Source organism: Cyprinodon tularosa, unplaced genomic scaffold (genome assembly GCF_016077235.1).
Source record: "Cyprinodon tularosa strain WSP-4 unplaced genomic scaffold, ASM1607723v1 ctg377, whole genome shotgun sequence".
Taxonomy (NCBI): Eukaryota; Metazoa; Chordata; class Actinopteri; order Cyprinodontiformes; family Cyprinodontidae; genus Cyprinodon; species Cyprinodon tularosa.
Genome location: NW_024039093.1, coordinates 221,981 through 249,702, shown reverse-complemented (window position 1 = coordinate 249,702; position 27,722 = coordinate 221,981). Strand labels below are relative to the sequence as shown.

The 27,722-nt window shown below is 39.8% G+C and overlaps 1 protein-coding gene and 1 long non-coding RNA gene across 2 annotated transcripts in view; both read right to left on the bottom strand.

Moving 5' to 3' along the window:
* Window positions 1–8,579, bottom strand: part of zc3h7bb (zinc finger CCCH-type containing 7Bb) — a 28,056-nt gene extending 19,477 nt beyond the window's left edge. The window contains exons 1-10 of the mRNA XM_038296771.1: window positions 8,338–8,579; window positions 7,618–7,681; window positions 7,498–7,534; window positions 7,197–7,394; window positions 6,467–6,625; window positions 6,096–6,236; window positions 5,981–6,023; window positions 5,132–5,373; window positions 4,714–4,999; window positions 2,136–2,194 (exon numbers count right to left, since the gene is read on the bottom strand). Of these exons, the coding sequence (XP_038152699.1) occupies window positions 2,136–2,194; window positions 4,714–4,999; window positions 5,132–5,373; window positions 5,981–6,023; window positions 6,096–6,236; window positions 6,467–6,625; window positions 7,197–7,394; window positions 7,498–7,534; window positions 7,618–7,676 (1,224 nt within the window). The 5' untranslated portion in view covers window positions 7,677–7,681; window positions 8,338–8,579. The remainder of the gene's footprint in view (window positions 1–2,135; window positions 2,195–4,713; window positions 5,000–5,131; window positions 5,374–5,980; window positions 6,024–6,095; window positions 6,237–6,466; window positions 6,626–7,196; window positions 7,395–7,497; window positions 7,535–7,617; window positions 7,682–8,337) is intronic.
* Window positions 8,580–15,584: 7,005 nt separating this feature from the next.
* On the bottom strand, window positions 15,585–16,307 carry LOC119790984. Its single transcript, XR_005281794.1, has 4 exons — window positions 16,255–16,307; window positions 16,052–16,172; window positions 15,811–15,889; window positions 15,585–15,727 (listed from the first exon to the last, which is right to left on the bottom strand). It is a non-coding gene; the product is annotated as an uncharacterized LOC119790984 (long non-coding RNA).
* Window positions 16,308–27,722: the final 11,415 nt, after the last annotated feature.

The window sequence follows — 27,722 nt, the reverse complement described above, 5'->3', positions numbered from 1 at the left end:
AAAATACGCAGTAGAGCTATTTAAAGGTAGTAGAGGACATGTACCTGTATATAAAAAATGCGCCCTATAGTCCGGTGCGCCTTATGTGTGTGTTAAATACAGAAATGGGACACATAACTGAGACTGCGCCTTTTAGTACGGTGCGCCTTATGGTCGTGAAAATACGGTAGTTCTGACGCGCGGCTGAAGCAGCTTTGCTGCTCTGGCTGCGCGGTGCAAAAGTGTGTCTGACGCGCGTTGGGCGGAGCTTCACTATCCTTTCTCTGCCTTGCAGCTATATTTGCTGTGATCAGTGGGAATAAAGTAGTTTTAATATGTTTTTAACTGAGAAAATACACCTGAAAACGTAATCAGTGCAGTCAGTTCATTCAGATTATCATCCTGCCTTCCAATATTTTTTCTGTCGGAGCCGCTCAGACCCCCACATACCAGCGGTGCGCCGACAGTAGGAATCCCTTCATCAGCAGCCTCTGGCCGGGTCGCCTCCTCGCGGTTCACCGCGGCAGCTGGAGGGTGTTTTTCATCTAAATAATCCAAACTGCAGGCAGCAGGATAATAAAAGCCAACATATTCTGCCAGCAGATTTCTGCATTTTAAGTTAATTTAGGCGTTAATAAACTGTTTAAGAGGAGTGATCATAGCCTCTGATCATCAGCGCTGTGTCTGTCTCCCTGCCAGCTCCCAGATCAGCTTCTCTGATTGGTTGACGCAGCGCGTCGAGCAGCAAAAATTAAAATTTTCCATCTCGAGCAGCAGCGTGTTTGCAGCGCGTCAGATGCTTAAACGCACCCGACGCGCTGCTTCAGCTGCTCAGACGCGCTGCGCCTGCTGCTCAAAACGCGCTGCGGGACCTTTTGCTGCGCCTTGACGCGCGTCAACCATTGACTTTGCATGTAAACTCGCTGCTTCTGTCGCGCCAGCTGCGTCCAGTGTGAACGCAGCATTAGTCATTCGTTGCATTCGCCTGTCTGCTAAGCTCAAAACAACCGCGCCTGGCTTGACGGAGAAAGCAGGAGAACAGCTGTGCATATTTACGACAGTGCACTTTTACTTTCGCCCTCTGGGGGGAGCCTCGCTGGAAAATCAACACCGGTTGCATAGTGTACCTTTAAACAGTACGTGTACAAGGAGAAATGGGATCATACATGCTTTCAAATGCCTTTAATAGGCGTTTCCTCTCGGTAGCGGGTACAGGGTTGTGCATGTGCATTTTATTTTAAAGTGGAGAGGGCTATCTTTTCAAAAATTCATGAAAATCCACCACTATACCTTTAAACTCTTATTTATTTGTTTAGTTCCATAATGCTTTATTTGCGTGATCACAAGTTAAAATTTACTTTGTAAGCCGTTGGAAGGTGGTGGCCAATAATAGAAAATGTTATGTGGTAACCCACCAAAAGTCTCCATTGTTTCATATTCACATACAAATGTAATGCTTACCTGAGATTAATTGATTAATTAATCTTGGGGAAATTAAATAGTTTTTCTTGTTAGCAAGTAATATAGCGTGACTTGCTATGTGAATACCATGTTATTACATAGTTATTGATGTACAGTAAAAAAAGCGTTGCCAACCAAAAAGAGAAATTATGAAAAAATTTAAAATAAAATGTAAGTAATCTTAAGGCGTTGCTGCTAAATGTACTGATGAGTTATGATGGTACTGATTGGCAAACTAAAGAATTAAAAAAAACAAATTTGTGGCCAAAAAATATGGACAAGCTGATGCTTTGGTTTATTTTCTAAGTTAAAATTTCTTGAAAATCTATTTTTGCAAACATCTCTCCAAAAAATGGAGTAACTTGTAAAGCCACAGACTTTTGCTGGTCTAATTAGATGTTTATTATTTAAAACAATATGACAGCATTCTATGTACACCGATTCCTCCTGAGAACCAAAATAAATATAAAACATCAATATTGTTATGTTCAAATAACCTTGATTTCCAGAATCCATACATGGTTAAATTTATCTATACTGAAATAAAATAATGGAGAAGCTAAAAAACTGCCAACTGTATTTAAACTTGTTGACAAATCGGACAGGATGGAAGTACTTTAACAAGTTACAAACTTTTTTTCACATTTACGCCATAAATAAATCAAGATGTTATGAAATAAAATGTTTTTACTCACCGTGTGCCCAGCACTGTGGTTGCGCATTCCAGGGATGAAACTGTGACACACTCGCCCCCCTGAAGGCACAGAAATGAGGACACTGACGTCAGACACTAAGTTGCACTAATGCCGACTCGCCTCTGATCTCCAGCTGATATTATATACTGTTCCGAAAAAACATTACACCGCTGGAAACAAGCCAAAGCCTCTGCAGTCCTGTGAATTATCACTTAAACTTTTACACAATACAGCCATAATGTTAAAATAAAATTTGGGATGCACCAAAAATGACGTTAAGGCCAAATTTATACTTCTGATGCATAGCCTCTGCAACCGTCGAATCTGTCTCTGTGTTCTTGTCAAAAACCAAGGAACAACAACAATGGACAACTACGACGAAATGTTAATAGAGGAGGTTCGTAAGTACAATCTGCAAAGTTCTTGCGAGTTCTCAAATAGGCCTCCCCTTGCGTTTTGGCAGGAAACTGCTGCGCGTCCCTAGAAATACCAGAACGATGGTGCAGAAGAATACCAGCAAAACTGGTTTGTGACCAGACCCAAGCGACATTTGATGTGTGCGGTCAGTTTCCTTTTCAGTGTCGGATTCTTCTCATATTCTGAATGGTGATGCGGACGTTTGGATTTCTCTGCCATTTTGTGCCCTTGACCTGAGTGAGCAGTGAGATTAACGGGCAACGTTTACAAGTTTGAAGACGTTTCGCTTCCCTCGAGGCTTTATAAAGCCTCAAATTTAACGCTATTTATGACATTTTGAATTGAGAAAGCTTCCTGGATGGGAAGAGAAACGTCTTGAAACAAAGTCCAGTGGATTGTTTTCTTTTAACTTTTTGGGAAAATTATAGTCATTTGCAGCTGAAATTTCCCAGTGGCTGAATTTTTGATGCATCCCTAAACAAATTTTTTGTGTGGAACGAGGAAAGGAAACGATCTGGTCAGATGAGGTCATTCTCAGACTGATCAGCCAATAAGCAAAACGCTGCAGATGGAGAAAGGCTATTACTGCAAAAACAAGGTGATGGCAGCATCATGCTGGAACAACTCAATTTTAGCACTCAAACTGTGTAGTGAGTTTTGTTCCACTATTGTTGCAATCATAATTTGAAGAAAAAAAAAAAGTTTAAATCCAGAAATGAAACAGAAAAATATTTTAATAAGAAGAAAAGCTTTAATAGTAATTCTACTGTTTTCTCACATTTCTTTTTAATATTAAATTTTTCTTAAATTCGTTTGCCAGATCACATCCTCTTCACTTCTGGGGGCGGGCTTTCCTCTGGTGTGAGGAGCAAAGACGCATTTCTATTGGTCTGCTCAGAAGTTAGCGTCAACCTGAAGCTTGAAGTAAAGAGAAGGTGATCTGTAAGATGCTAAATAAAAAAATAAATAAAAAAACAACTCTAAAAAAACAGAAATGTGGAAGAAACATTTAATGATCAAATTTGATAAACAATGGAATGTAAATTATTGGTTAATTATTCGTAAATCTAGACTTTTCCCCACAAGTCCATGTGTTTCTACAACCAGAGTGGCTCTTCAGCTCTTTTTGTCCTTTGATGTAAACTTATATTTGATGTAGTCTATAACACCATTAGCCATATACATGTTCTAAGCTATATTTTTGTTATTTACAGTTGGAGGAACTGCAAACTATTTTTAGAGTTATGCTAGACAGCCTGTATTTAGCTGATCTCTGAATTCAGACCAACTACATAAAGAGATGATTGTTAGAAAAGTATATTTTTCTCCTCTATTGTTTTTTTGTTTGGTTTTTGTAAAACTAAAGGAAGAAAATAAAAAAGTATTAATCTGATTTAGAATGAAATAATCTGAGTTTCTCATCACCATATTATATGTGAGGGTAGAAGTAAACCCTGCTGAACCGTAGAAAGGGCCTGAGACCGGGACCGAGGCTCATCTTGCAACCACACAACCACTGCGGTTTAGATCAGAGCTAGAGATACAGCGGCCCGCTGATATTAGTGGGTTTTTACTTCTTTAAGCCTCTTATTCACGGATTCTTTAGTTTGTTCAGCAGCTATGCCTTGTCATAACATGAAGCACAGGCATTGCTCTGTCTGTATCCACTATTAATATTTTTGTTTGATTTATTAAAAATATTTCTCTTTTGTTTAGATTGAGAGTTGAGTACCATTTATCATTATTCTGTTTTTTTTTTACTGTGTAAACAGTAGAAGAAAAAGCAATGTTGGCCTAAATAATCGGCAGCACATAGCACATCAGTATCAGCCCCTAAAACCCTGTTTTTGACCATCTCTAATTATAAGTCTCATTGAAGGCAAACCAGCTTGTCAGAATGGCCTAGTCCAAGTCCTGACCTAAAAGACGAGACTTGAAAACTCATCCAATCTAGATGAGCTTGAGATATTTCACACAGCTGTTAGCCATAGAGCTAAAAGGACCAGTAGCTCTACAAGCTAATTAGCAGCACAAAACCATAAAAAAGACCATTATTGGCAGCAGTGATGATTATTTCAAAGTTTAGTGCGATCTAATGGAAGAAAAAAGTCCAAATCAAAGATGAAATCTACTTAGAATGAAACTGAGACACATGGCTCACCAGGAAGAGTGTATTCAGACAACGAGTCGAGCCCACCAGCAGTGACTCCCTTTCCTTCTCCGTCTGAGGCCCCTGCAGAAAAGCTTCCTAGTGCGTCCTGCGCTTGGGTGGAGGCCTGGTCCCGCAGCGACGTGTAATTCTCCAGGGGGGGCATGTCGCTGATGGAGGAGCTGAAGAAGGCTGGGGGAAGCTGGGGCGACGGCGCTGGAAGGCCCGGCGAGTAAGGAGGCCGAAGGCCGACAGCTGTGTTGGGGAGGTTGGTGGGGATGGCACCTTGAACCGGGCTCTAGCAAACAGAGATGAATACAACCACTGATGATGTCATCGCTCAGCAAACAGCCATGAGGGATCTCTAAGATTCTTCTGTTTTCATACTTATATCTGGGCTAGAAAATGATCTTTCTTTGAGTTTCCTTACCTCACTAACTTTCTTGGGCATACAGTCCAAAATGTTCTCCAAGCCGTCCTTAATGACGCTGGTGCTGCATTCGTCCATGTGCTCCGACACCGGGACGGAGTACGGCATGGGAGGCAGGGTCTGGCTGCTGGGGCTCTCCGAGAGCTCGGTGCACGAGGTCACCACCGTGATGGCTGGGTCATCGCTGACTGGGATGGGCGTGGCCAAGGGGGCGGGGATGCACTGTGCGTCCGTCAGGTCCGCTGAGTTTGGTGAAGAGAGCAGAAGGTGAGGAGAACGTCAGGAGCAGGAAAAACTGAATTGAAATTCATGAGCTGCGTCGTCCGAAGGCCAGATTCGTAGGACGATTACGTCATAGCACGGCGCCGAGGTCTGGTCAGATTCCAAGATTCCTCGTTGTGTGAGGTATTTTTTGTTGCTGAATATAAGAGATTTTGCAGATATATTTTTTATACATGAATTGTTTAGATTTAGTTATATCTTTATACCCCTTTGCTTTTATTTTTTCATGCTCCCGATGGTTTCCATCTTTATTCCACTCTGTATTCTCATAAGTGTAGTTTTGTTCACTTTACATAAATAAAATGAAAAAAAATGTAAAAGAAAACGTGAAAATTTCGGTATTCATTCTTTTCCTGCTTTGTGTGTAATCTGTCATAGTTGCTAAGCCACACAGCGCACGGCGGTAAAAGCTGGAGACGGCTTGAACCTGTTTGAACTCACAGCCAAAACTCTTCCGCTCTCCTTATTTTCACGGACTTCTAAGGATCCAGTCCAGATAGACAGCGTCCTTGGAAGACGCAGCCCATGCATTCAAATTTAGCCATAGAAAAGGTGAGTTTGTCATACCTGCTCCAATGTCACCCAGGGACTCCAGCCCATTGGAGGACATCTGAGGAGAGGGGGAAATGATCAGCTTTCAGTCCCTTCAGGGGGAACTTCTTTTAAACCAAGCTGCACCTACTTCTCCAGTGGGCGGCGACGTTTCCCCGTGACTCTCGCCCTCGGTAGATGTGGACTCGGTCTGCGGGCTGACGTAGGCTTTACGGCCCTTCAATCCCAGCTTGTTGGCCAGATCCTGGGCCAGGTCGATGACCAGAACATCCTGTGAAAGCAGAAATAAAGAGACCGTTTAAAATCCATGTCACTGCTTTCAACAGGCACCAAAATACATTTAAGATTTCAGTATCAACTGCAGCTCTTGAATTCTATTTGAATAGGAAAAAAAAACCAATGGAGGCGACGTGTTACACTGAGATGAAATCAATAAAATGTTATAAAAGTTATATTTTGGGTCACTGCCTGACAAAATGTGAATAAGTTACAGAGACATACGTGTGGCGCTGTTAGGAGACATTTGGTTCCACTCTCATAAGCCTCCCTGAGTCTTCCCAGCTCCCTCAGGCAGAGGGCCTTTCGGTACAGAGCCCTGCGGCTGCCCTCCGACACACACAGTGCGCTCTCACAGTCCTGAATGCCACGTTCATACTCCCTCTGAGAAGAAAAAAAAAAGCACATCAACCGTTATGTTTTTGATTTAAAATAAGAAGAAAAAAAAATCAGATAAAAATGTGCAGTTAAATCCACCTGTCACACCTTGACGATTTAGACCAGCGTATGCCTGACGTACGAAAACTCTGGCGAAAACTGGCATGCGTTGGATAAGTTATGGGTATGTTTTGTATAAGTTATGAGCACGTTGAAACACGCTGGTACACGTTGACCTACGGCAGATACGTTGGGAAACTTTGAGCATGCTCAAAATATAATTTTTTTTTTTTTTTTTACCCTTTTTTTGGGGTGGGCGGTAAAGGGCAGCTAGGTTAATGCCGTGATCAAAGACATCTTTTTATGCAGGCTGCCGTGCATGACGCATAAGTTAGGCTGTGGATGGACCTAAGTCCTGGACTCGTTATGAATACTCTCTGTATACGCCCAAAATTGAAAAAATTCATAGAAAGTTTTAGAAGATTCTGAGACGCTGGATAAATCGGCAGGGTGTGACAGCATCCTAAGCATCTCTGTCTCTTGAGGCAATCCATCCATCGGTTTACATAGCCCTCACCATCTTGTAAAAGGCAGCAGCCCTGTTAACATAGAGGCTCTCCAGCAGCTCATGCGGGATGATGACAGCTTCGGCCTGCGCGTAGCGTGCGACGCTGACTCCCTCTCCGTACTGCTGAGCTGCCTGACGCCAGTCACCATCTCGAAAGCAAGAATTTCCCTCGTCGAGCAAGTTGCACACCAACTGGGTCAGAAATGCCTATAAGGAAAGCACAGAGAGCAGAACGACAACAACAAAAAATAGCATAACATTTTAAAACAAGGTCAGGTGAAGGCGGACGGCACAGAGCATCGAGCTGTACCTCATAGCTCTCTGGCTCAGGGAAGGGCAATGATGACCTTGTGGATGGAAAAGTCAGAATATCAGGATCTTGGTTCAGTTGATGTTTAATCTAAGGATGAAACATTTGATTGCTTCTTACTGGATGAAGCTCATTGCCCTCTGGATCTCTTCTCTTCGCCTCTGTCGATCAGCATCCATTTTATCTGTGGATATAAACAGGACTGCCTTGTTAGAGTTGATATCTCCTGATATTAGCTTATTAAAAATAATTTCTTTCTTTAAGCGTGTATTTAAGCTTAGATAATGCAAATTAATATCTATAACTTATATAAAATACCAGATTCACACAGTGCCAAATAAAATAATTTAGTTTTGAAGTTGAACTGTAAACATTTAATTTATGAAGATAGTTGAATGTCTTTTAATTTAAATGGCAAAACAGAAAACAGCATTTTACCAACGTTTTATAATTTAACGCGGTATTTTATACATTTACTTATAATATATTAACTAATATTTTATTTTAAAACTAATGAGAGACAGAAAACAAACACACAGAAGCCGGAAAGTAACCAGTTTCTTTACTGAAAGCACCGCTACCTGAGTTTACCTGACGGGATTGTTAGCCAGCTAATGCTACATGCTAACACCAGCTAACACTTACTTAGCTTCAATTTAAAAAAAGAAAACAGTAAAAGACAAAAAGCTTATATTTTGAACATTCAACGCCACTCGCACGCCATATAAAGGGTTGTACAACGCAAGAAAACCCGATATATTATTATTTAACACGCATGTAAATAAGTTATTTGGCTGAATTAGCCAAAGCTCTATGAGGGGGGCTAGCATGGCAACTCACCGAGAAGTTACTGCGATTTCTGGATCAGGGTAGCTCCCGGTGGGCTGGAGACAAGGCTTAGGAGATCTGAGCGACCGGATATCAGGCAGTAGCCGGGAGCATTTCTGGAAGCTGGGTGTCATTGGAGACTGAACCTAACGAGAGTTTATCTGCTGTAGCCGCAAATTAGCCTGGCTTCCTAATGTAGCTAGCTGTTAGCTGCTTCAGCCAGCGGTTAAATCGCAACAAGTTTCCAGGTCAGATTGCGGCCGCATGATGGCAGTAAGACCCCAAAGTTCTGCTGATAATATTTTCCCCAAAAACTCTATAAATATGTTGATATTTTATATGTAAAACTAAAAATGTATCTTTTTTTTATTTGGGGAGGGGCGGCCTAGTGGTTAAGGTTTGGAATCCTGAGGTTGTGAGTTCGAAACCCACTCCCACAGACTGCCACTCTGGGTCTCTGAGCAAGACCCTTAATCCCACACTGCTCCCCAAGGGGATGGGTTAGATGCAGAGAGTCAATTTCTCCATTGTGATATCCATAAAGTTTAATTTATCTATTTATTTTTGGGAGTGGTGGCCTAGCGGTTAGGGCATAGAGCTTGGAATCCTGAGGTTGTGAGTTTGAAACCCACTCCCACAGACTGCCATTTACTGGATTTAGGAAATTTGGGGCCTTAGGCAAAGAGAGGCAGGGGGCCCTCTGAATTGAGAAGACGACACATAAAACAGACCCATTATACAGATACCCATCCATCCATCCATCAATTTTCAAACACGCATATCCCAAGTGGGGTCGCGAGGGGAGCTGGAGTCATCTCCAGCTATCAACGGGCGAGAGGCGGGTCCACCCTGGACAGGTCGCCAGTCCATCGCAGGGCAACACAGAGACAAACAACCATTCACACACACACTCTCACCTAGGGGGACTTTAGAGAAGCCAATTAACCTAACAGTCATGTTTTTGATTATACAGATAGAGAAATGTTAATTATTTACATCCATTATATATACATCCATTATCTGTTCTAGGTTTTGTCCCTCTCTTCTTGTCCCTTTTCTTCTTGTTTTCCTCTCTATGTTTTGTACTCAGCTGACTTTTCATGCTGTCTCTAAAGGAATGAAAGATTTTTTCCAAGCACTAAGCTCACTTAGGTGATTGCTCATCCTGTGTTTCCAAAAAGGCCAAAGTAAATAACCCAGTCCTTCTTTTCACTGTAGACAAGCCATGATCTGCTTCTCTGTTCTCCATTTTTCATTTGGATGAAATAATAGCTGCATGAATCATGACAGCAGACAAGATAGAGAAGAGCAGGAGGCGGGGTTACCAATCTACTTGCTCTGGAGAGCAGAGTTCGCTGCTTTAGATGTTGTTGCCAAAGTCTACACTAGCAGAAAAAATTAGTTAGATTTGACACTAGGCACTTTTTTGAAATAAAACTATGAATCCTGATTTATCTCTAACCAATCATCAAACTGTAAACATTATTATTTTAAATGAGCAGTAGTGCTTTTATTTAGAAAATCTTATCAGGTACCATTAAAGAAAGAAACAAATATGCTCTCCACCTCTGAATGGATTTTTTAAAATAATTAATGTTTTCAAAATGCTTAAGATCATTCATAATCCATTTTAGATAGTTATATATTCACCCTTGGTGGTCCCTCTGCTCTTTGCAACCTCAACCCAGCTCTGAATGCTGTCCTACAGATAACCCAACCTGAGTCCTGAAAGTCTACAGCTTTTAAAATGATCATTTTAATGATCATTATCAAGAATTTTGGAGCAGCCTAAAAGGAATACACAGTAAATTCTGCAGTGTTAAGTGACACTTTAAGAGTGCATTTGGTCCCATTTTGATTTAGTGTTAAATTAGAACTCTACGTAGTGTATATCATACTCCAGTTGTTGTTGGAATAACTCTAAAAAAGTCAATTTACTTTGACACTACATGTTTAACTCTGTGTGGGAACATTTCAGCTGATGCGTTTTTATTTTAATGTTCTCGTTGTGTCATCATTTTCCTCTCAGTTATCACTCAACTTGTCTGAATTAAAGTTGATTTAAAATTGACCCTTACTTTATTTGCTGTTTTTACTGTACTTATTGTTTTAAAATTAGGATTTAAAATCCACAAGCATCATCGTTCACATTTCCCCCTACATTTTCAAGTTATATTTTTACATTATTTATTTGCTGCACCTAAAAATATCAAAGATATTTTCAATTTAAACATAGATATGAAATAATACAACCTACTATAACTTCAATTATATTATTGCTCTAGGTCATTAAATAAATTCAGTCTGTCAAATAAACTGCCTGTAGTGTCTTTAAATGTCCAGCAGGTGTCAGTATTCTGTGAGGCAGTATCAACGCAGCATCATTGCAGTTTGGCTTTAAGATGCCTCATTAAAACATCACTAGGGCATAGGGCTTGGAATCCTGAGGTTGCGAGTTCGAAACCTTCTCCCACAGACTGCCACTCTGGGTCTCTGAGCAAGACCCTTAACCCCCAATTGTTCCCCGGGGGCCCCAGGAAGGCAGCCCTCTGCTCCCCAAGGGGATGCGTTAAATGCAGAGGTAAATTTCTCCAATGTGAGATCAATAAAGTAAAATTATTAAATTCAGATATATGTTCAAAGCCTGGGACTGAGTGCACTGAGATTTCTTTAGGGGTATATGAGTAATAGGGATAAGTACGATTGCAGGCCATGCTCTTTAGATTTTTATCTAGGAACCAAACTAGTACAAGGCGCTGCACAAGCATATTCATTGGGCTACAATGGTCAAATCAGAATCATCAACTTACATAAATCCAAAATCAATCAATTAACATAAAGTGTCTGATGTTTTACTTACATTTTAGTTCCCATAATTCTGGAACACAACACAATGTGTCAGTACTAACTCCACAATGAGGGGACAGTGGTTTGAAACTGATAAATAAGATCTGAAACAAAAAGAAAACTCCTGTTGGACTCCTCTCCAATCCCATTTTAAGATAAGATAAGACTTTATTGATCTCACTGAGGAGGAATTCACTTTTTACATCCAGGGGTGGACTGGGACAAAAATCGGCCCTGGCATTTCAGACTAGACTGACATTTTTTTTTTGTGTACTGAATGTGTATACCAACTGTGCAATACCTTGAGGCCAGGTTAATGGAAATTAGTGAGAGTGGACACTTAAAATACTTCCAAAATCTTAATTTATTAACACTGTAAACTCCACCACAGCACAGCAACAATTCTTAGATCAGAGAGAGAGAGAGAGAGAGAGAGAGAGAGAGAGAGATCACAGTCAACCACACAAATTAACGCTACTCTTCTCATGCTCTTCTGTGCGCTGGTGCACATGCCTCCAATCAGACATCCCGGTAATAAATGAGCTTGTGTCAGTAGTCTTTCCAAATGCAATACATACAAAACAAAATATGTGAGCCACCACCTGTTGGTTGCATTTTTAGTGGTGAATACCTTTTGCACAACTGGATTTTTTGTGCTCTGTTGTGGGTGGTGATTCAAAAAGTTTTGTAAAAGACAAGAATAAGGACGGGCAAAGTAACCTATTTTACTCCTGCTCTCTGCTCTCATCTCTCTCGCCATGTCTCTCCTCAGCCGCACTGACATCATGTTCACTGCTCGGTTTGCCGTCGCTCTCTGAGAGTGAAAGAAACACATTTTATTTGCTACAACATAACCTTAAAGGCATTAATGCTGATACTGGCACTTACATTTTTTAGTTAAACCTAAATATAATTGTTAACTTTTCAATGAGCTTTTTACCTTTTTTTCTTAACTTGTTAACTTTTTTTTCCAACTTAATTGACAGTAGGTAATATATCATTCAAGGGCTCATCTAATTGGTCAAATCTTAAAATAAGATGTAAAGCCATGGAGCAGTATCTTTGCTGAACGGCTGGATATAGAGCTTATGTTCAAACTTCCCCCTCCTATACACCCTTTCCAGCTCATTTAAGGGAAGCGCAAAAAGTTGGGCTGTCCCTGGGCCTCCTCCTGGTGGGAAGTTCTTGGAGCACCTCCTGAAGGAGGCTCCCAGAGGCTCCCAGGGAGTATTGGAAGTGGATGTCCAAGACACCTCAGTGGACTCTTCTCAATTGGGAGGAAAGTGGCTCTGCTCTGGGTCCCTTCTTGGTGGCGGAGCTCCTCAGCCTGTCTCTAAGGGAATGCCTGACCACCCTGTGAAGGAAGCTCATTGCAGTCACTTATATTATAGATATTTGTCTTTCAGTCAAAACCTACATTTTATGAACATTGGTGAGGGTAAGAATCGAGAGCTTTGCCTTTTTGCTCAGCTCTATCTTCAAAATAGACTACTATAATAGACTCATGATGGAAGCTTTCAGTCTCCTGCTCCATTCGCCCCTCACTCATGAACAGAACCCCAAGATGCTTGAACTCCTCACTTTGAGGCAGGAACTCTCCTCTAACCTGAAGGGGACACACCACCTTATTTCCTGTCCAGAACCATGGCCTCGGACTTGCAGGAGCTCATTTTCATCCTGGCTGCTACGCACTTGGCTTTGAAGACAACGAACCATGTCATCTTCAAAAAGCAGAGACTGTCAGGTTTCTGTTATGTTTTTTTCTTTTGAGTATCCAGTTTTGCTTTGCTCCTTTTTTTCTAGTTTTAGTGGGTTAATTCCTACTTTATTGAGTTATTTGGTTTTTGCCCAGTTACAGTCCAAGTCTTGGTTCTGTTATGTTTTCTTTTGAGTGTTTAGTATTCTTTTCTCCATCTTTTATAGTCCTAGTGGTTTAATTATTATTTTATTGTTATTTCCAGTCTTCCAGGTACACATTTGAGCTTTGTGTGATACTCATCAGTAAATTGAGATGCACAATTACATATCTTACATATCAGATCTTTTTGAGACTGATTTGACTCCATACTTTATCTTTTCTAAAACCAGTTTTAATGTGAGTGTAGGATCATCAATCCATTTAAATCCTTTACCCCCTTTTCCTCTGATAGAATATAGAGTCTGAAACATTAACTAGATGGTGTCTGTTAAAAGGAGTGAGCTATGCAACCCTGAGGGACCAAGTATGTATAGTTTAAAGAGGGAAAAATCACCTTTGGACAAAGTTTTGTTTTAATTAAGCAAAGCTGTTTGCCTTTGGGTTCATTAAGCATTTAGTTCCTACTATCTTCCTTTAGTTTTATTTTAACATTCATCTTTAATTATCCTCCCATTTCTGTTTGTTGTTCTTTGTAAGGCTTAGTGTTGATGTGTCCTGTCTGCTTTGCTGCTTAACTCCCAGATTGTCTATAAGGTCATTAAAATCAGAAGAACTGCAGGAGGAACGTCTCACTGTCCTTTTGTAGAGCTAATTAGTTCCGACCCTGCAAGGTGACAAGAACAATTGTTCTATTAACATGTTGTCAGGTCAGACCCCCCAACAGAGAAACAATAATAACCACCTATCTGCCAAAGAGCTGGACTATAGTAATATTAAACTCTTGCTCCAGTTGACTTCACTTTTGTTTATTTATAAAGAACCAATTTACAACCACTTATTTCAAGACACTTTACAAATAAAGACAAAAAGATCCTGTTCACATGACTTCAATCAAACCTTTATTATAGTGAGAAATAACATGCGGAGATAGAACGACAATTCAATTTCAATTCAGTTTATTTATATAGTGCCAAATTCACAACACATGTCATCTCAAGGAACTTTACAGTTCACCAGATCATCCAGTCAAATTGATTCAAAGTTTTCTATCTAAGGAAAACCAGTTGATTGCATCGACTCATTGACTCAAATACAATCCCTCACACTAAGCATGCTTGTAGCGACAGTGGAGAGGAAAAACTCCCTTTTAACAGGAAGAAACCTCCAGCAGAACCAGGCTCAGTGTGAGCAGCCATCTGCTGAGGCCGACTGGGGTTCAAGGAGACAGAAGCAGAGATACAAAAAGCAGCTGTAAAAGGCGGCCCCGTCCAGGAAACACGCAGCCAGGCAGACGAGCTCCGAGCCAGCTCCCATGCCAGAGGACGAAGAGAGCACATCCACTCAGTCACGGTCAGAGAAACAGGACCACACTGGAAAACAGACCAATCTACAACATCTATAAACAAGGGTGTTGATGGAAGCAGCACAGCTGATGTTTTTTTCCAGGATGACGTCACAGCCAAACAGGAACAGACGAGGCAAAGCTACTCTGAGGAAAAGCAGAGAGAACAGAAGGTTAGAGATTGAACTAACAGATTCTGCAGAATAGGAGAACAGAGAGAGAATGAAGCAGAACAGGAAGCATCCTTTAACAGAAACAGACCCAGTAGGGGAATTTATTATAATACAGTCTTGTAAAATAGTCCCAGCAAATGTTATCTGAAGGCAATTTACATGACAACTTTAATACAAAAACATGTAAGAGAAAACAACAGAAACACAGAATCAATTAGAAACACAAACATGGAGTCCAGCCCAATCCTATTTACAACATGGTAAAAATAAATTCAGCTTATTATGGCGTTTAGAGAAATGTCTTCAACCCGAGGAAGCTCAGCCAATCACATCCAGTCGTTAATTTTACAGCAGTCCTTCCTCCTGAGCAGTGAAGTGGTGACAGTAGAGATGAAAAGCAGCTTTAATCAGGAAGGAACCTCCAGCAGCTCCATGTCAGCGCCCTGCGGCCGAGCGTGTCTTTAACAGGAGAGCAGACGTCCAACAGACACAGAGGCGCCGGTCCAAGGAGCAGATGACCTTATCTGGAAAAGAAGAACAGGAGTTAGTGAGAGAACACGCTAGTCTGTGACATTTAAACACATGAACACTGGGAGAGGTGTAACTTTGACCAAGAGAAGAGGGAAACACACAGGGAGAAGCTAAAGTTAACAGAAGTGATAACTGTAGAGAATGGATGCTTGGAGAAAATGCCTGAAAATGCTGCAAGTCTTCAGTCGGTCGTTTCTCTGCTTTAAAAGGTTCTAAAAAAAACCCTTCAGACATCAACCAGGGGGAAATTCTCCCATATTGGATCAGAAGCTGCTTCCTAACTCTTTATCTGTGGTCTAATGGAAAAGTCAGAACTTCTGGTTCTGGTAAATTTTGGTTACAGAGATTCAAACGAAGGTGAACAATTAATGAGGGAAAGATAAAGATTAAAGGTTAGACCACCTTGATGGGATGGTTGTATATTTTAAATCTGTTTGTTCTGGATCTGTTTTTAATATCACCACCAATACTGATGAACATCTGGAAGCAATAAAGGTTTGTTATCTTCTCTTACTGGGTGGAGCAGACTGATGGTTTAGCTGCGGGGTCGTCAACGTTTTTCAGTCCTGGACTCCAGCATGTTGGAGAGAAATAGAGGAGCCATGTTTCTCCTCCTTAGCGGCCTCTGTGCTCCGTCCTCTTCTTCAGCTCCTTCATCAATGAAAGCAAAGCGTCCTCAGAGTCTGAAACTGTCTGCATGTGATTCCTCTCTAGTCAGATAACAACCAACATACCTCCAAACACGTGTGGATGGACTCTGTTCCAATGTGATCCGGCTGATAGTAAACTGCTTCCATGTTCAACCTGCTTTCCCTGCAAAAAGAAGACAAATGAATTTCCTGGAAACCAAGTTTAAATCTGGGCAGGATGTTGTTTTCATCATAATCTTGGTCTTTCTGTGTTTCAGTGACTGTTAGCTTTTAATCAGGCCTGGGAATCTTGGGTTGTCGGTTTGTGGTGTTAATAAAGTCTTACTCCGTGTGTTTTCTGTTCCAGTCTTTCTCTGTGCCGTCCTCAGGTGGGGACTGGGAAGCTCCTCACCATCCTGGATGTCCCGGTTCCTCACAGGAGTTCTGCTTTAGGACGACCACAGAGTCTGAAATTAACATGAAAAACTAAGTGAGGCCACCTGAAATGTTAACTTTCTATTTAAAAGATGGATTATTGTTGCTCCTTACTGAACATGCTCTCACTCTTTGTAAAGTCAGCAGCCCAGATGATCCTCCTCTGGTTTGGTCGCTGCAGATCTCATCAGCATCTTCTGACGGCTCAAAGCTTGTAGCGGCTCGGTCCGACATGGGATTCAAAAAACACAGAAGAGATCCACTGCGGTCAGAACAGGCCTAGATCATATGAAGAATATTTCTGCAGAGGGTTCTTTTCCCTCAAAGTAGGCCTGAAAACTAACTGACCAGAGGAACATCTAGAAGTAGACCAAGTCGCATCTGAAAGCTGTTTCTAACAGTCGGCTCCTCTCACAACCCAAATCCCTACATCAGTCCTGTCCTCTGCCTCAAACTGCTCTGAAATCAGTTTGTCTCTCCAAGCATCGTCTCTTTACCTTCTCACCAACATCCCAAAGACCAGTTCCACTTATGACCACCACAAGCTGTGCCACTGTTCCATTCTAGATCCAGTTTGTCCCCAGCAGCATCGTCCTACTCTAGATAATCTGTCTCCACTACAGCCTTGGCCCTCTGCCTATAGACTTTAGGTGACCTCAACTCCATTTTTAGACCTTTAAGATTTTTCTTTGACCTCCTGCGTTGTCCTCAGCAGTGATGTCCAGCTGCTCCTTGGATTGGTTTGCCTCCTTGTGGTTCATTTGTTTTCAACCAGGATTCATTTTTTGTCTTTTGGTGTTTTTATTTTTTGTTCATTTGCCTCCATGCTGTGTTTCTTCTTTTCAAATCTGGTTCTTTTATCAATCCTTTGTTTGTGTTGCCTTCTGTTAGCTGGCAGACTGTCCAGCTCTGACATAAGATGTAGAGCATGCTAGATTATGTCTGCCTTAGCCAGCTCTCATGTTCCACACCTTTTTTAAATGGTTGTCGTGTCCTCAGTGCCTGCTCAGATGTCAGTGCTAAACGAAATTTCTAACATCTAAAACTTAAATCACAATCTAGCAGCAGGGTAAATAAAAGCCACGGTGCAAGACGCTACCTAAGGCATCCCTAGACCTGCCAGACTCCTTAATATCTATAAAACTCAATCTAGCAGCGGGGGAAATAAAAGCCACGGTGCAAGACGCTACCTAAGGCATCCCTAGACCTGCCAGATCCTGCCAGAATTCCTCTACTTAAACATCCCTGTCATGACAAAGCCTCTTCCAGGGGAGCTCCTCTTCATTGTCTTCCTCTCTTCTCCTCCTCCTGGAGACGCCGTCTTCTTGGCACTCTAGGGACTCTTCTGGCTCTTCGCGGTTCCACGGGAGTCTGAAGTCGGGGGGAATCCTCTGGGTGAACCGAAGATGTGGGGGAAGGTGGTCATCGTCTTCACCAGAAAAAGACCTGACTTCATCAAAATCAACATCTTCCCCCTCAAAAGGCCACATCTCCGCCTGCACTCGTCCACCACTACTCCTTCCACTTCTACCTCCTTATAGTCAACCCCTATTTCTTCTACTTCTATCTCCTCATTGTAACCGAGGAACGGATCTGTGACATATTCATCACCTTGATCCTCTATCCAGAACACGGGCTCCGGGTCCGGATCAGCAGGAAGCACGACGTTTGGAACTGTGAGGGGAAAAAAAACATTAGACCAGGAACAATAATTAAGGAAAATTAAATGAAAAAAAACGAAATGCTTTATTTTAGGTTGCTTGATGTGCCTGTGTGAGTTTTTCAGGTTTAAGTAGATCTAATCAATAAGACATATAAACAATGCTAACGGTTTGGTTAGTGTTAAAGTAAAAAAATATTAATATATATGTATATATGTGTGTATATGATTGTGTTGCCCTGTCCCCTGCTATTAAACTTTGCTCCCACTAGGGGGCACACATCCTCCTTTGGGAGCTGCAGACATTTAGATTAGTTCAGATTAAAGAACAGTCAGTAAAAAACGTTTTTCATTAAACACAGACTACCAAATTTGAAATAGTTTTGAACTATTAGATATATCTCTTTACCAGAAAAAAAGTTTAATTGGCTGACTTGATAATATAATCATAAATCTTTGAAGTAGGGATGCACGATATAATCGGCCCCCTATCGGTATCGGCCTGTATCGGCCTTAAAACTGAATATCGGACATCGGCCACCCCACCGATAATTAACCCGATATTTGATCAGCTTCTGAGTTTCTAAAGTCGAAAAAAAAAAATACTACTTCTTCTTCTGCCTCAAAAACATATTTTTTACAGACTTAAAAACTTCTAAAGACGAGGGAAAAAATATTGATACATTAAAATATCACAATATCTTCATATGCTGATATATTGCCATTTAAAAACACCATATCAATCTCTTTTACTAATGAAATATTGCTATATGTCATCGTTATGCTACGAAATCCCCCGAAAATTCACGAAATGTTGCCATATTTTTATATGTTGATATATTGACGCGGTATCAATCTATTTTACTAACAAAATCTCACAAGAATTTGCAAAATATCACGAGAGTTTGTAACAGAACGATGAAATTTCACGAGATTTTGAAAGTAAAATAGATCGATACCGCGTTTTTAAAAATCAATTGATATCAGCATATGAAAATATATTTGAGTATATTATTTTTCAAAGTGTCAGAAATGGATAACAAAACTGCAATTTTCAATGACTACTTATTTTTGTCCAGCTTTAACATCGGTATCAATATCGGCTACATGAGTTTTAAAATATTGGCATATCGGATATCGGCCAAAATCCCAATATCGTGCATCCCTACTTTGAAGTTAATTTACTATAAGCAGAAAATCATCCTTATGTATTATATTATATTTTCTATGTTTAGAAAATGATAGAGTCCTCTATGAACAAACTATTATTACTGATGACGGATGGGATTAAATGATTTACTTTCAGCTGAAGATCCAAACAAGGGCTGCAGGAAAACCTTTAAATAATATATTGTTCTAAACTCATGTTTTAATTGTACCTCCTCACTGTAAAATAAACATATCCTTCTTTCTGAACTCTTAATTAAACATTTTTTCTTTTATTTCTTTATCCTTATTATAAATTCAGTCAATTTCTAAACATGTTAAAGCCAAAAAATGTAAAGGACCTGATTTTTGTTTCAGGAAACAAAAGCTAAAAACAAACAAATGATAATGTTTAGGGTTTTACTAAAATTAATAGTTTTACTTTGTTGCTTAGTAGTTGCCTTTAAAAACATGATTTCAAAATCACCTTTTGCCACCTGAAAAAGTCCTAAAGTTGCTTAATGCATTCCACTAAGGTTTCCATGGAGACCAATATGTTTACTACAGCATGTTTTAAAAAAGGCCTTCCTTTTCAAATTCCAATATATTCAATTAATCCATTTTATCCTAAAATGATTTATTTTCCATTTTTTCATCCATTTGCACATTAAATTCATCATAGATTATTCTCTCAAACCAAACTTTGTTTCTGTTTTACATCATTGCATCTCTGTTATCATTCCTCCCATTTCCGTTCATAAAAATCAATTTATTGCATAATACCCCTTAAAAAACATCATGTCCCAAAACACATTTACTAAACTAATGTTAAATGTCCTTCAAATGTCTCTTTGTTTAATTTCTTTATGTAATGTATTTTCACCAACATTTCCATAAAGAGCTAACATAGTATTTTCAGGGCATTTTTTTTTAAATAACAGACCTAGCTTAATCTAGTTTTCAAACATTTCACATAAAATTCAACAAAGGTTTTTCTCTGAAACAAAAACATTTTTTTTCAAATAATTAAATGGCTGTTAATATTCCTAACAAATTCAGTCGACTAAAAACACATTTAATCTCTGAGATGTCAAAGATGCTAGATGCTAAGCTAGCCGTCCCAACTTCATGGAAAAACTTCAAAATAATCATTTTTCAAGTAACATTTTTTGAATTAACATAGTAAAATAGTGACATTTACCTTCCAGCCGATCCTGCAACCTGTTCATCATCGGTGTGTAGCACATCTTTGGCAGGTTAGTAAAAACCACAGACTGCAGCAAGTCAAGCGTCCAGCTCAAGTTTAGAAAGTAGCAGTTAAAGATGGCAGCGACGTTCAGAGGCCTCCGTTTCCATGGCAGCGGAAGCGCGTGCGCACGCACGCGTGCGTGAGAAGAATTATGAAAAACTGGCTGATTGCACCAGCTAATTAGTAAAGCCTGTTTTTCTGCATTATTATAGTTTCATCATGACCTAAAGGTGAGTTCATTCAAAGCTTGCATTTAATAAGGCAAAGGAGCGAGTTCTAAAGCTCACTGGCCGCTTTCTAAGGTTTTCTACTGAAATATTTGACAATAAATCTGAATTTAGAAAGAAATTTCAATCCAAATGAGACAGTTGGTTTTTTTCCAATACATTTTGCAGCCATGTACACTGGAAATACATCAAAATCTAGATAAGTCATTTTTTCTTAAAATAAGTGCATTTTGTCTTAATTTGAGGAGGTAAGTGAGATACTTTGCCAACCGAATAAGATCATTTACATACTAAAGAGAAAAAAATTGCATTGTCTTATTCAAAGTGCATATTATCTAATTATCTTATTTTGAGAGTAAAGAAATCTCATTCCATTGGAAAATCCTCTTATTTACCTGCTCAAATGAAGGGTAAATACACTTAATTTAAGAAATGTTGACTAATTTCTAGATAGTTTTTTCCAGTGTACACACCCATTCAGATCTTTGGAGTAAAATAATCTCCACTGCATATGTCCAGTGGTGGATTAAGTGCTCAACAGTAGTAATTGGGTAAAGTATTAATACTTATACTCTAATCTTATTTAACTACAATTCAACGTTACTCGGTCAAACATCTACTCAAGTATTGAATTTTCTAAATATTCAAAGAGAGCTCTCCATGCAAAGCATTCTGGGATATATCTGCCCCTTCTGAGGCCTTCCTTTTATTCTCATACACTTCGTAGACACTTTTTCTCTTATGACCCTCAACAATTTTCAAGAACTGCAGTGAGAAAGGTGAGCTTCAATGACTGAAACCGTACCTCACCACACATATGCGACTGAAAGTACGCATGTGAGCAAAAAGATAGCTAACGGGTTGAGCATGTAGGATGGCCTTATGTAAACATGAAACATAATTATAGAAATTTAGGAGGACCACTTATTTAGATGATCCACAAGGAAATAAAAGATCGCCCTCTATGCCTTTAAATTGTTTAAAAAATTGACTCACTTAACTGCATTTTTTTTAATACACATTAAAGTCCCTAGTGGGAACCTTTGTGTTTGCAAGCAGCATCAGTGTTGGTCCAGTGCAGATATTTATTCTTAAAAACTATCTAAGTGCAGCAGAAGTTACTCTGTGACTTTGTGGCATCTATGTATCTACTTTGTTTTCTGACCTTAAAAATCAAAATTTCAAGCCAATAGTGTTATTGGAATCAGGACAAGATCTTATCACCTTTGTAACATTCAAAAAAATATGTATATTTAGATGACAAAAATGAATGTCAATGTAATAACAAGAAACGCCAACTTGCCCAAATATATAAAAAAAAAAAAAAATAACGAAAGTGCTTCAATAAAAAATTTATTTGAATTTAATGAAATCTTTATTATTTTTCTTTTTAGAAAAAAAATCTGCAAACTTTCGTCTTATTATACATACATCTGTTTGAATACCAAGAAAAAGGGCAACTTCATAAGACACAAATTATGATCACACAACTAGTATTGATTTTAACCCTCTTTTGTCTTTAAAGTGTCAAAAACATTCAACAGGGATTTGTACCATACTAACATGTTAATGTCATATGGATGTTGAAATATGAAGGAGTTTTTTGTTCAATGGTTAGTAATGGAGAAGCTGTTATGCTGCCATCTGCTGTGTCTTCTGGGTACTGCAGTTGTATTGTACCATTCTGAAAAACTAAATATAGCACACGCATGTTAAAACGCCTGTTCTCTTCAGATGTTGTTACAGATTCTTCAGCAACTGTATATTTTCAGTTCACTAAATCCCAACTAAATCCAGTTCCTGCACAGGCCTTTGGAGTGTAGTTATCCAACTGCTGTCTTCAACAAACCGGTTTGAGATGGTCTGAATGTTTTGACTTGACTTGTATCATCCTGCAAGAAGAAGAAATCAGAAGATGGGTACACTGTGGATATAAATCATTGACATGGTCAGCAACAATTACAGTGAGCCTGTGTAAACCTTAAGTCTAAGATTCATGTTTTTGGGGACAGAAATGTCCCCCAGCATTGGTGTTTTGCATACCTTGGCTAAAACAAGGGGATCATTATTTGAGCTCCTGTTAGCTTCTCAAACCACTCCGTCCATTGACCTTCTTATGTATGCAAGGCATTTTTCCAACACAATTCTCACTCCCTGTAGATTTAATTTTTTAGTGCATTCATTTTAAACCATAAACAAATGGCTCTAAGGGGAAATCCCAGGAGACTGAGTTTTTAAAATACAGCAATAAATCTGACACCAACAGCCAGGCTACCTTCAAAGTCACTAAAATTCCCTTACTTTTAACTTATGACGTTTGCTTTGAATTGAATTTCAGCAAGCTGTTTTCGGCATGTTTAGGTTAATAAAGGTTATGATCAGAGGTGTCAAGTAACGAAGTACAAATACTTTGTTACTGCACTTAAGTACACTTTTCAGGTATCTATACTTTACTCCATTACTTATTTTTCTTCCTACTTCTGACCTCTACCCATTACATTTTCACACAAGTATCTGTACTTTCTATTCTTTACATTTTTAAAACAAACGTAACTCGTTACTCTTGGCCTTGGCTTAATGTTTATAAATATTTATATAACGCAAACACTCATTGGTTAGCTAAAGGAAATCATCAGAAGCAAGCAGGTGTTCTTCAAACTGCAGACGTGAATTGTCTATGCCATGCTACAATGTGGGATTCAGAAAAAGATGTTGAAATGTCTGAAAGGTCGGACACAGGCGAGAGCGTATCGGAAGATGGAGACGGAGACCAACAAGACCTCCCTCATCCTTGGCCCTATCTCAAAGAATTTTTCTAAATAGTCGAAAAATTGAGCTTTTAATTCACATATTAGCATCTGGCTGTTTTTTAAAAGGTTACTTTATAAGTAGTTTCTGCAGCACATACTTTTCACTTTACTAACCATAACCCTTGTAAAGCACTTCATCATAAAAATGGCACAAAAAATAAAGACAGTTATTTTGATGATTATTTATTATTAAAAAACAACCCAAAAAGAAAACAGGAGAGTCTTGATTCTCCAACTTTCACTATTGAATCGAGGTTTAATGTTGAATTTATGACCACAAAGAAACTACAACTCTGATTTGAGAGCTTATCTGAACAACCTGGCCACATGTCAACAACAAACGCTTTAATACAATGAATTAACTATAAATAATATCTGTTTCTCACATAAGGGACATTAAGGTAAGATTCTACAAAGTCTGTGTGCTGGGTGCTGAGTTTTTCAAGTGGCTGATGGGAACAGAAGAGAGCTGCTGGAGTGAAACCTTTGCTGGTACCGCTGAGTTCAAAGGAACCAGACCACAGTCCATTTTCGCCCATCATGGGACAGCAGATTTTACCCTTAATGGGTCATTTTGCCTTGTAGGTAAGCTGTTTATTACAGTTTTTTTTATTGTAAAAGGATAAGCAGGAATTGCTGGACGGTTGAACACAAGCTCAATGGTGGAAAATGGCGAGTTATTTTAAGTGTGGGGCCAAATATGTTGAGTTACTGTGGAACTGGCCATTTAAATCCTTGTGCCCAGGAACACGACAGTCAGGGCGTGGAGAGTTAGTAGTTAGATGCTGATTTGTTCATTATGGCCAGCACTTTAATGCATTCATTCTGACCAGGCTCAAACTGGGAAAGATTTTCGGACCTGGCATTTTTCCATCTACAGCGGCCCAATTATGGGGACCCCACTGCCCCCCCCAAAAAAATAAAAATACAGGCACAGTCAAACTCGTGCATCTCAAATATGAAACTCAATGACTCACATTTTCCAGCCCAAAACATTTTTATAAACCGCCAAAATCTCGCCCAATCTGAACCAAAGTCTATTGATCTCTTAGGCCATAAATGCCATGATCTGCTGTGGTAGCTGGCCTTAAAGACTCATGCCTTTCACCTGCTTCACTCTTTCCAGCTCCTAATTATCATTCATCTCATCCACCTGCCAGTTTCCCTCTTATTTGGCTCAGTTCTAGCTATCATGGCCAGATCATTAGATGTTGTTTTCTGTTCACTCTGTTCAGTTCTGTTTATTCCAAGGTTCATGTCCTGGATCCAGGCGGCCAGTGGAAAGAGGGTTTTGTGTCTGTCTCGTCTCCTAATCGTCCACTGTTCCTCCCCTGCTGAGTCCTCAGGGTTTTTGGCTCTATGCGCGGGGAGGATCAGTTTTTATTCCAGTAAACCTGGCTCCAAGGTGGAGATCAGTTTAAAGGTCCTGTTCAAGTTCTGGTTCCACGTCCTGTCTCGGCTACGCTCTACAACTGAGCCTGCCTTTCTGCACCTGATCCTGTCTGCTCCTGTGCGTGTCTGCCTGGTCACGCTCCTGGACTCTGTTGGACTCTGAACCTGCCTGGGAGTTCTAGGATGCCTGGAAGCCTTGACTCAGATTGGGAAACATCCCAACCTGGCAACAATGCACGTAAGACGGGAAAGGTTAGCCTTTAGATGCAAAATCCCATCATGCACCGCAACATATTTTTTGCAAAATACTCAAACATAAATTCACCAAATATAAGAGGAACATCGTAGTTTGGTTTAAAGAAAGCATTTTAGTTTTATTCTAATTTAGTTTGTTGCAAGGATTTTACAGTTTAAAGAAAAAATTACACCATATGCCAACCGTCTCAAGGATGTGCATGACAAGGAAGGCCTATATAAACTGCATGTATTAATTAGGTAGTTAACATTGTATTACTTCTTGATTTCCTTGAGTTTTTCGCTGTCACAGGTAGAAGCTTCGGCCGGAGAGTAAGTGTTGGGGCCGGTATGATTTAAGGAGGGCCGGCCCTCGCACGCTGAAATTAGGACCAACCCACCGGGCAAATGCCGGGGATCACAGATTACCAGTCTGAGTCTGAGTAACTAATTAGAAAGATTTTAAAGGTGTTGTGGAGGATTTTATAAAAGACCCCCTCTCCACTTAAAAAAAATTGACTGAATTAACTGCATTTTTTTAATACATACTAAAGTCCCTAGTGGGAACCTTTGCGTTTGCAAGCAGCATCAGTGTTGGTCCAGTGCAGATATTTATTCTTAAAAACTATCTTAGTGCAGCAGAAGTTACTCCGTGATTTTGTGGCACTGCAGTCCTGTGAATTCCTGGATGACTGCTAGTCACATCGGTAATAACAAGAATTTTCCATTTGTAAGGATTAAGGATATCATTTTAAATTGGGCTATGTTTTTAATTGCACTAAATGTTGCATATTAAATAGCAAGTGTTGAGCTCTGAACTGAACTTATTCAAATGATTGAGGGGGAAGCAGTCTCAGATATGTTCAAACTTCCCCCTCCTATACACCCTTTCCAGCAACTTTAAGGGAAGTGCAAAAGTTTTAAGACCCACAGTGAGACATAATCCATCACCCTGTCCTGGGCTGTCCCTGGGCCTCCTCCTGGTGGGAAGTTCTTGGAACACCTCCTGAGGGAGGCTCCCAGGGAGTATTGGAAGCAGATGTCCAAGACAAATCAGTGGACTCTGTCATTTGGTTGGAAGTTTTTGTGAGGACCCAAATGCAGAGGCAGGGAGGCTGAGGTTAGTTCTTGCAGATTTGATAGAATGATCACAGGTAGAAAAACAGGAAATAAAAATCCAACTTATAAATTAAACACTAACTAGAACCATGGAGACATCAGGGGAAAAGAATCACGAGAAGCCAGGGGAAGACGAAGTAAGATGAGGAACTAGCACTGAGGGACTGCACAGGGAGTGTATTTATGGCTGACTGAACAAAGGCAGGACTAACGAGCTGATAAGGAGAAGGTGTGAGTAGAGATGATGAGGAAGCCAAGGGAAAAGAAAACAAAAGGGGGCAACAGAGGACAAGCAAAGAAAAATCTAAGGAACTTAAATAAGTCCAGAACACACCAATAAAGCTTAAAAACTAAGAAAAACCTGGATAAACGTGAAACTGAAAACTTAGAGAAAACCAACAGAACCAAGATTGTTACAGACTCTTCTCAATTGGGAGGAAAGTGGCTCTGCTCTGGGTCCCTTCTTGGTGGCGGAGCTCCTCAGCCTGTCTCTAAGGGAATGCCTGACCACCCTGTGAAGAAAGCTCATTGCAGTCACCAGGGGCGGATCCAGGATTTTTCAAAGGGGGGTGCGCACCTAAGGGTCATGGGGTCACGGGGTCAAGGGTCACAGGTCAAGACAATGTGAGGCTAAAAGACCAAAGAATACCATCTTCACTCTTTCACACTACCCTAATTATTCATCCAAGGGTTTTTAATTGATAATTTTAATGGATGAACATAAGTAGAATTAGCATGATTACATTATTGTAATTAAAAAAGGATCTCTCGGTTTTTAAAGCATGCACAAGGTTAAAAGGTAGTTTGAAGAAAAAAATGATCATCAACAATTAATCAAACAAGGAGATTCTTTATTTCCAGAAATGATATTTACACAGAACATGAAATAAAAAAAACCCAAGGACTTGGGTTCAAGTATAGTTCAAGTAAGACAAAGGAGTTTTTTAATATATTTTAACAAGATAAACTGTTGAAAAACAAAAAAAAAAAACAAAGTTAAACCGCACAAAGAATATTGTTCTCTACTACAAACTTTATGATGACGATAATTGGTTTACAAATGTCAGCCTTCTGGGATGCTTCTGGGCAAATATGTCTATGATTTTGTTGATGTCTAACTGAATGTCCTTGTGCACATACAAAAAAAGCAAAGCCACAAACCTTTCCTGTCCCGTTGTTGAACTCAGCAAAGTTTTCACTGCTTTAAGACCCGAGTTAGCACTTTCCACAGAAGCACTGGTAACAGGTATGACTGACAGAAGGTGAAGAATCATATAAATGTTTGGGTAGCACTTCATATTTGTTATCTTTAGAATTTCAGGGAGAGAGCTGGGTTTTTCCACTGATGATGACCACTTTGTGTGCCACAACTTCACTTCCTGCCTGAATGTTGATCCTGACGGTAGATCATCTTTATATGATGTAAAAATGATAAAAAGTCATACTTTTCCAGCCAGTCCCTCTGGCATGTTCTTTTGGTCACCCCACTGGCTCTTCGGTTGCCTTTAAATTCTCTGGCAGGGAAACTGAAAGATTTGGGTGGTTTTCTGGTCTGAAGAAGCTGGAATTTTCCAGAGTCATCCATTTCACTAATCCGGTCCTTGGCCTTTGATATATCTGTAATAAGATTGATATTTACATTGTCAATTTTGTATGGATGCTGCTGGAGTTGTAAATTTGCCTACATGAAGCTTTTGTATAGTCTTGCTTTATTATGAAATAATTATTATGAAATGTAAGATTTC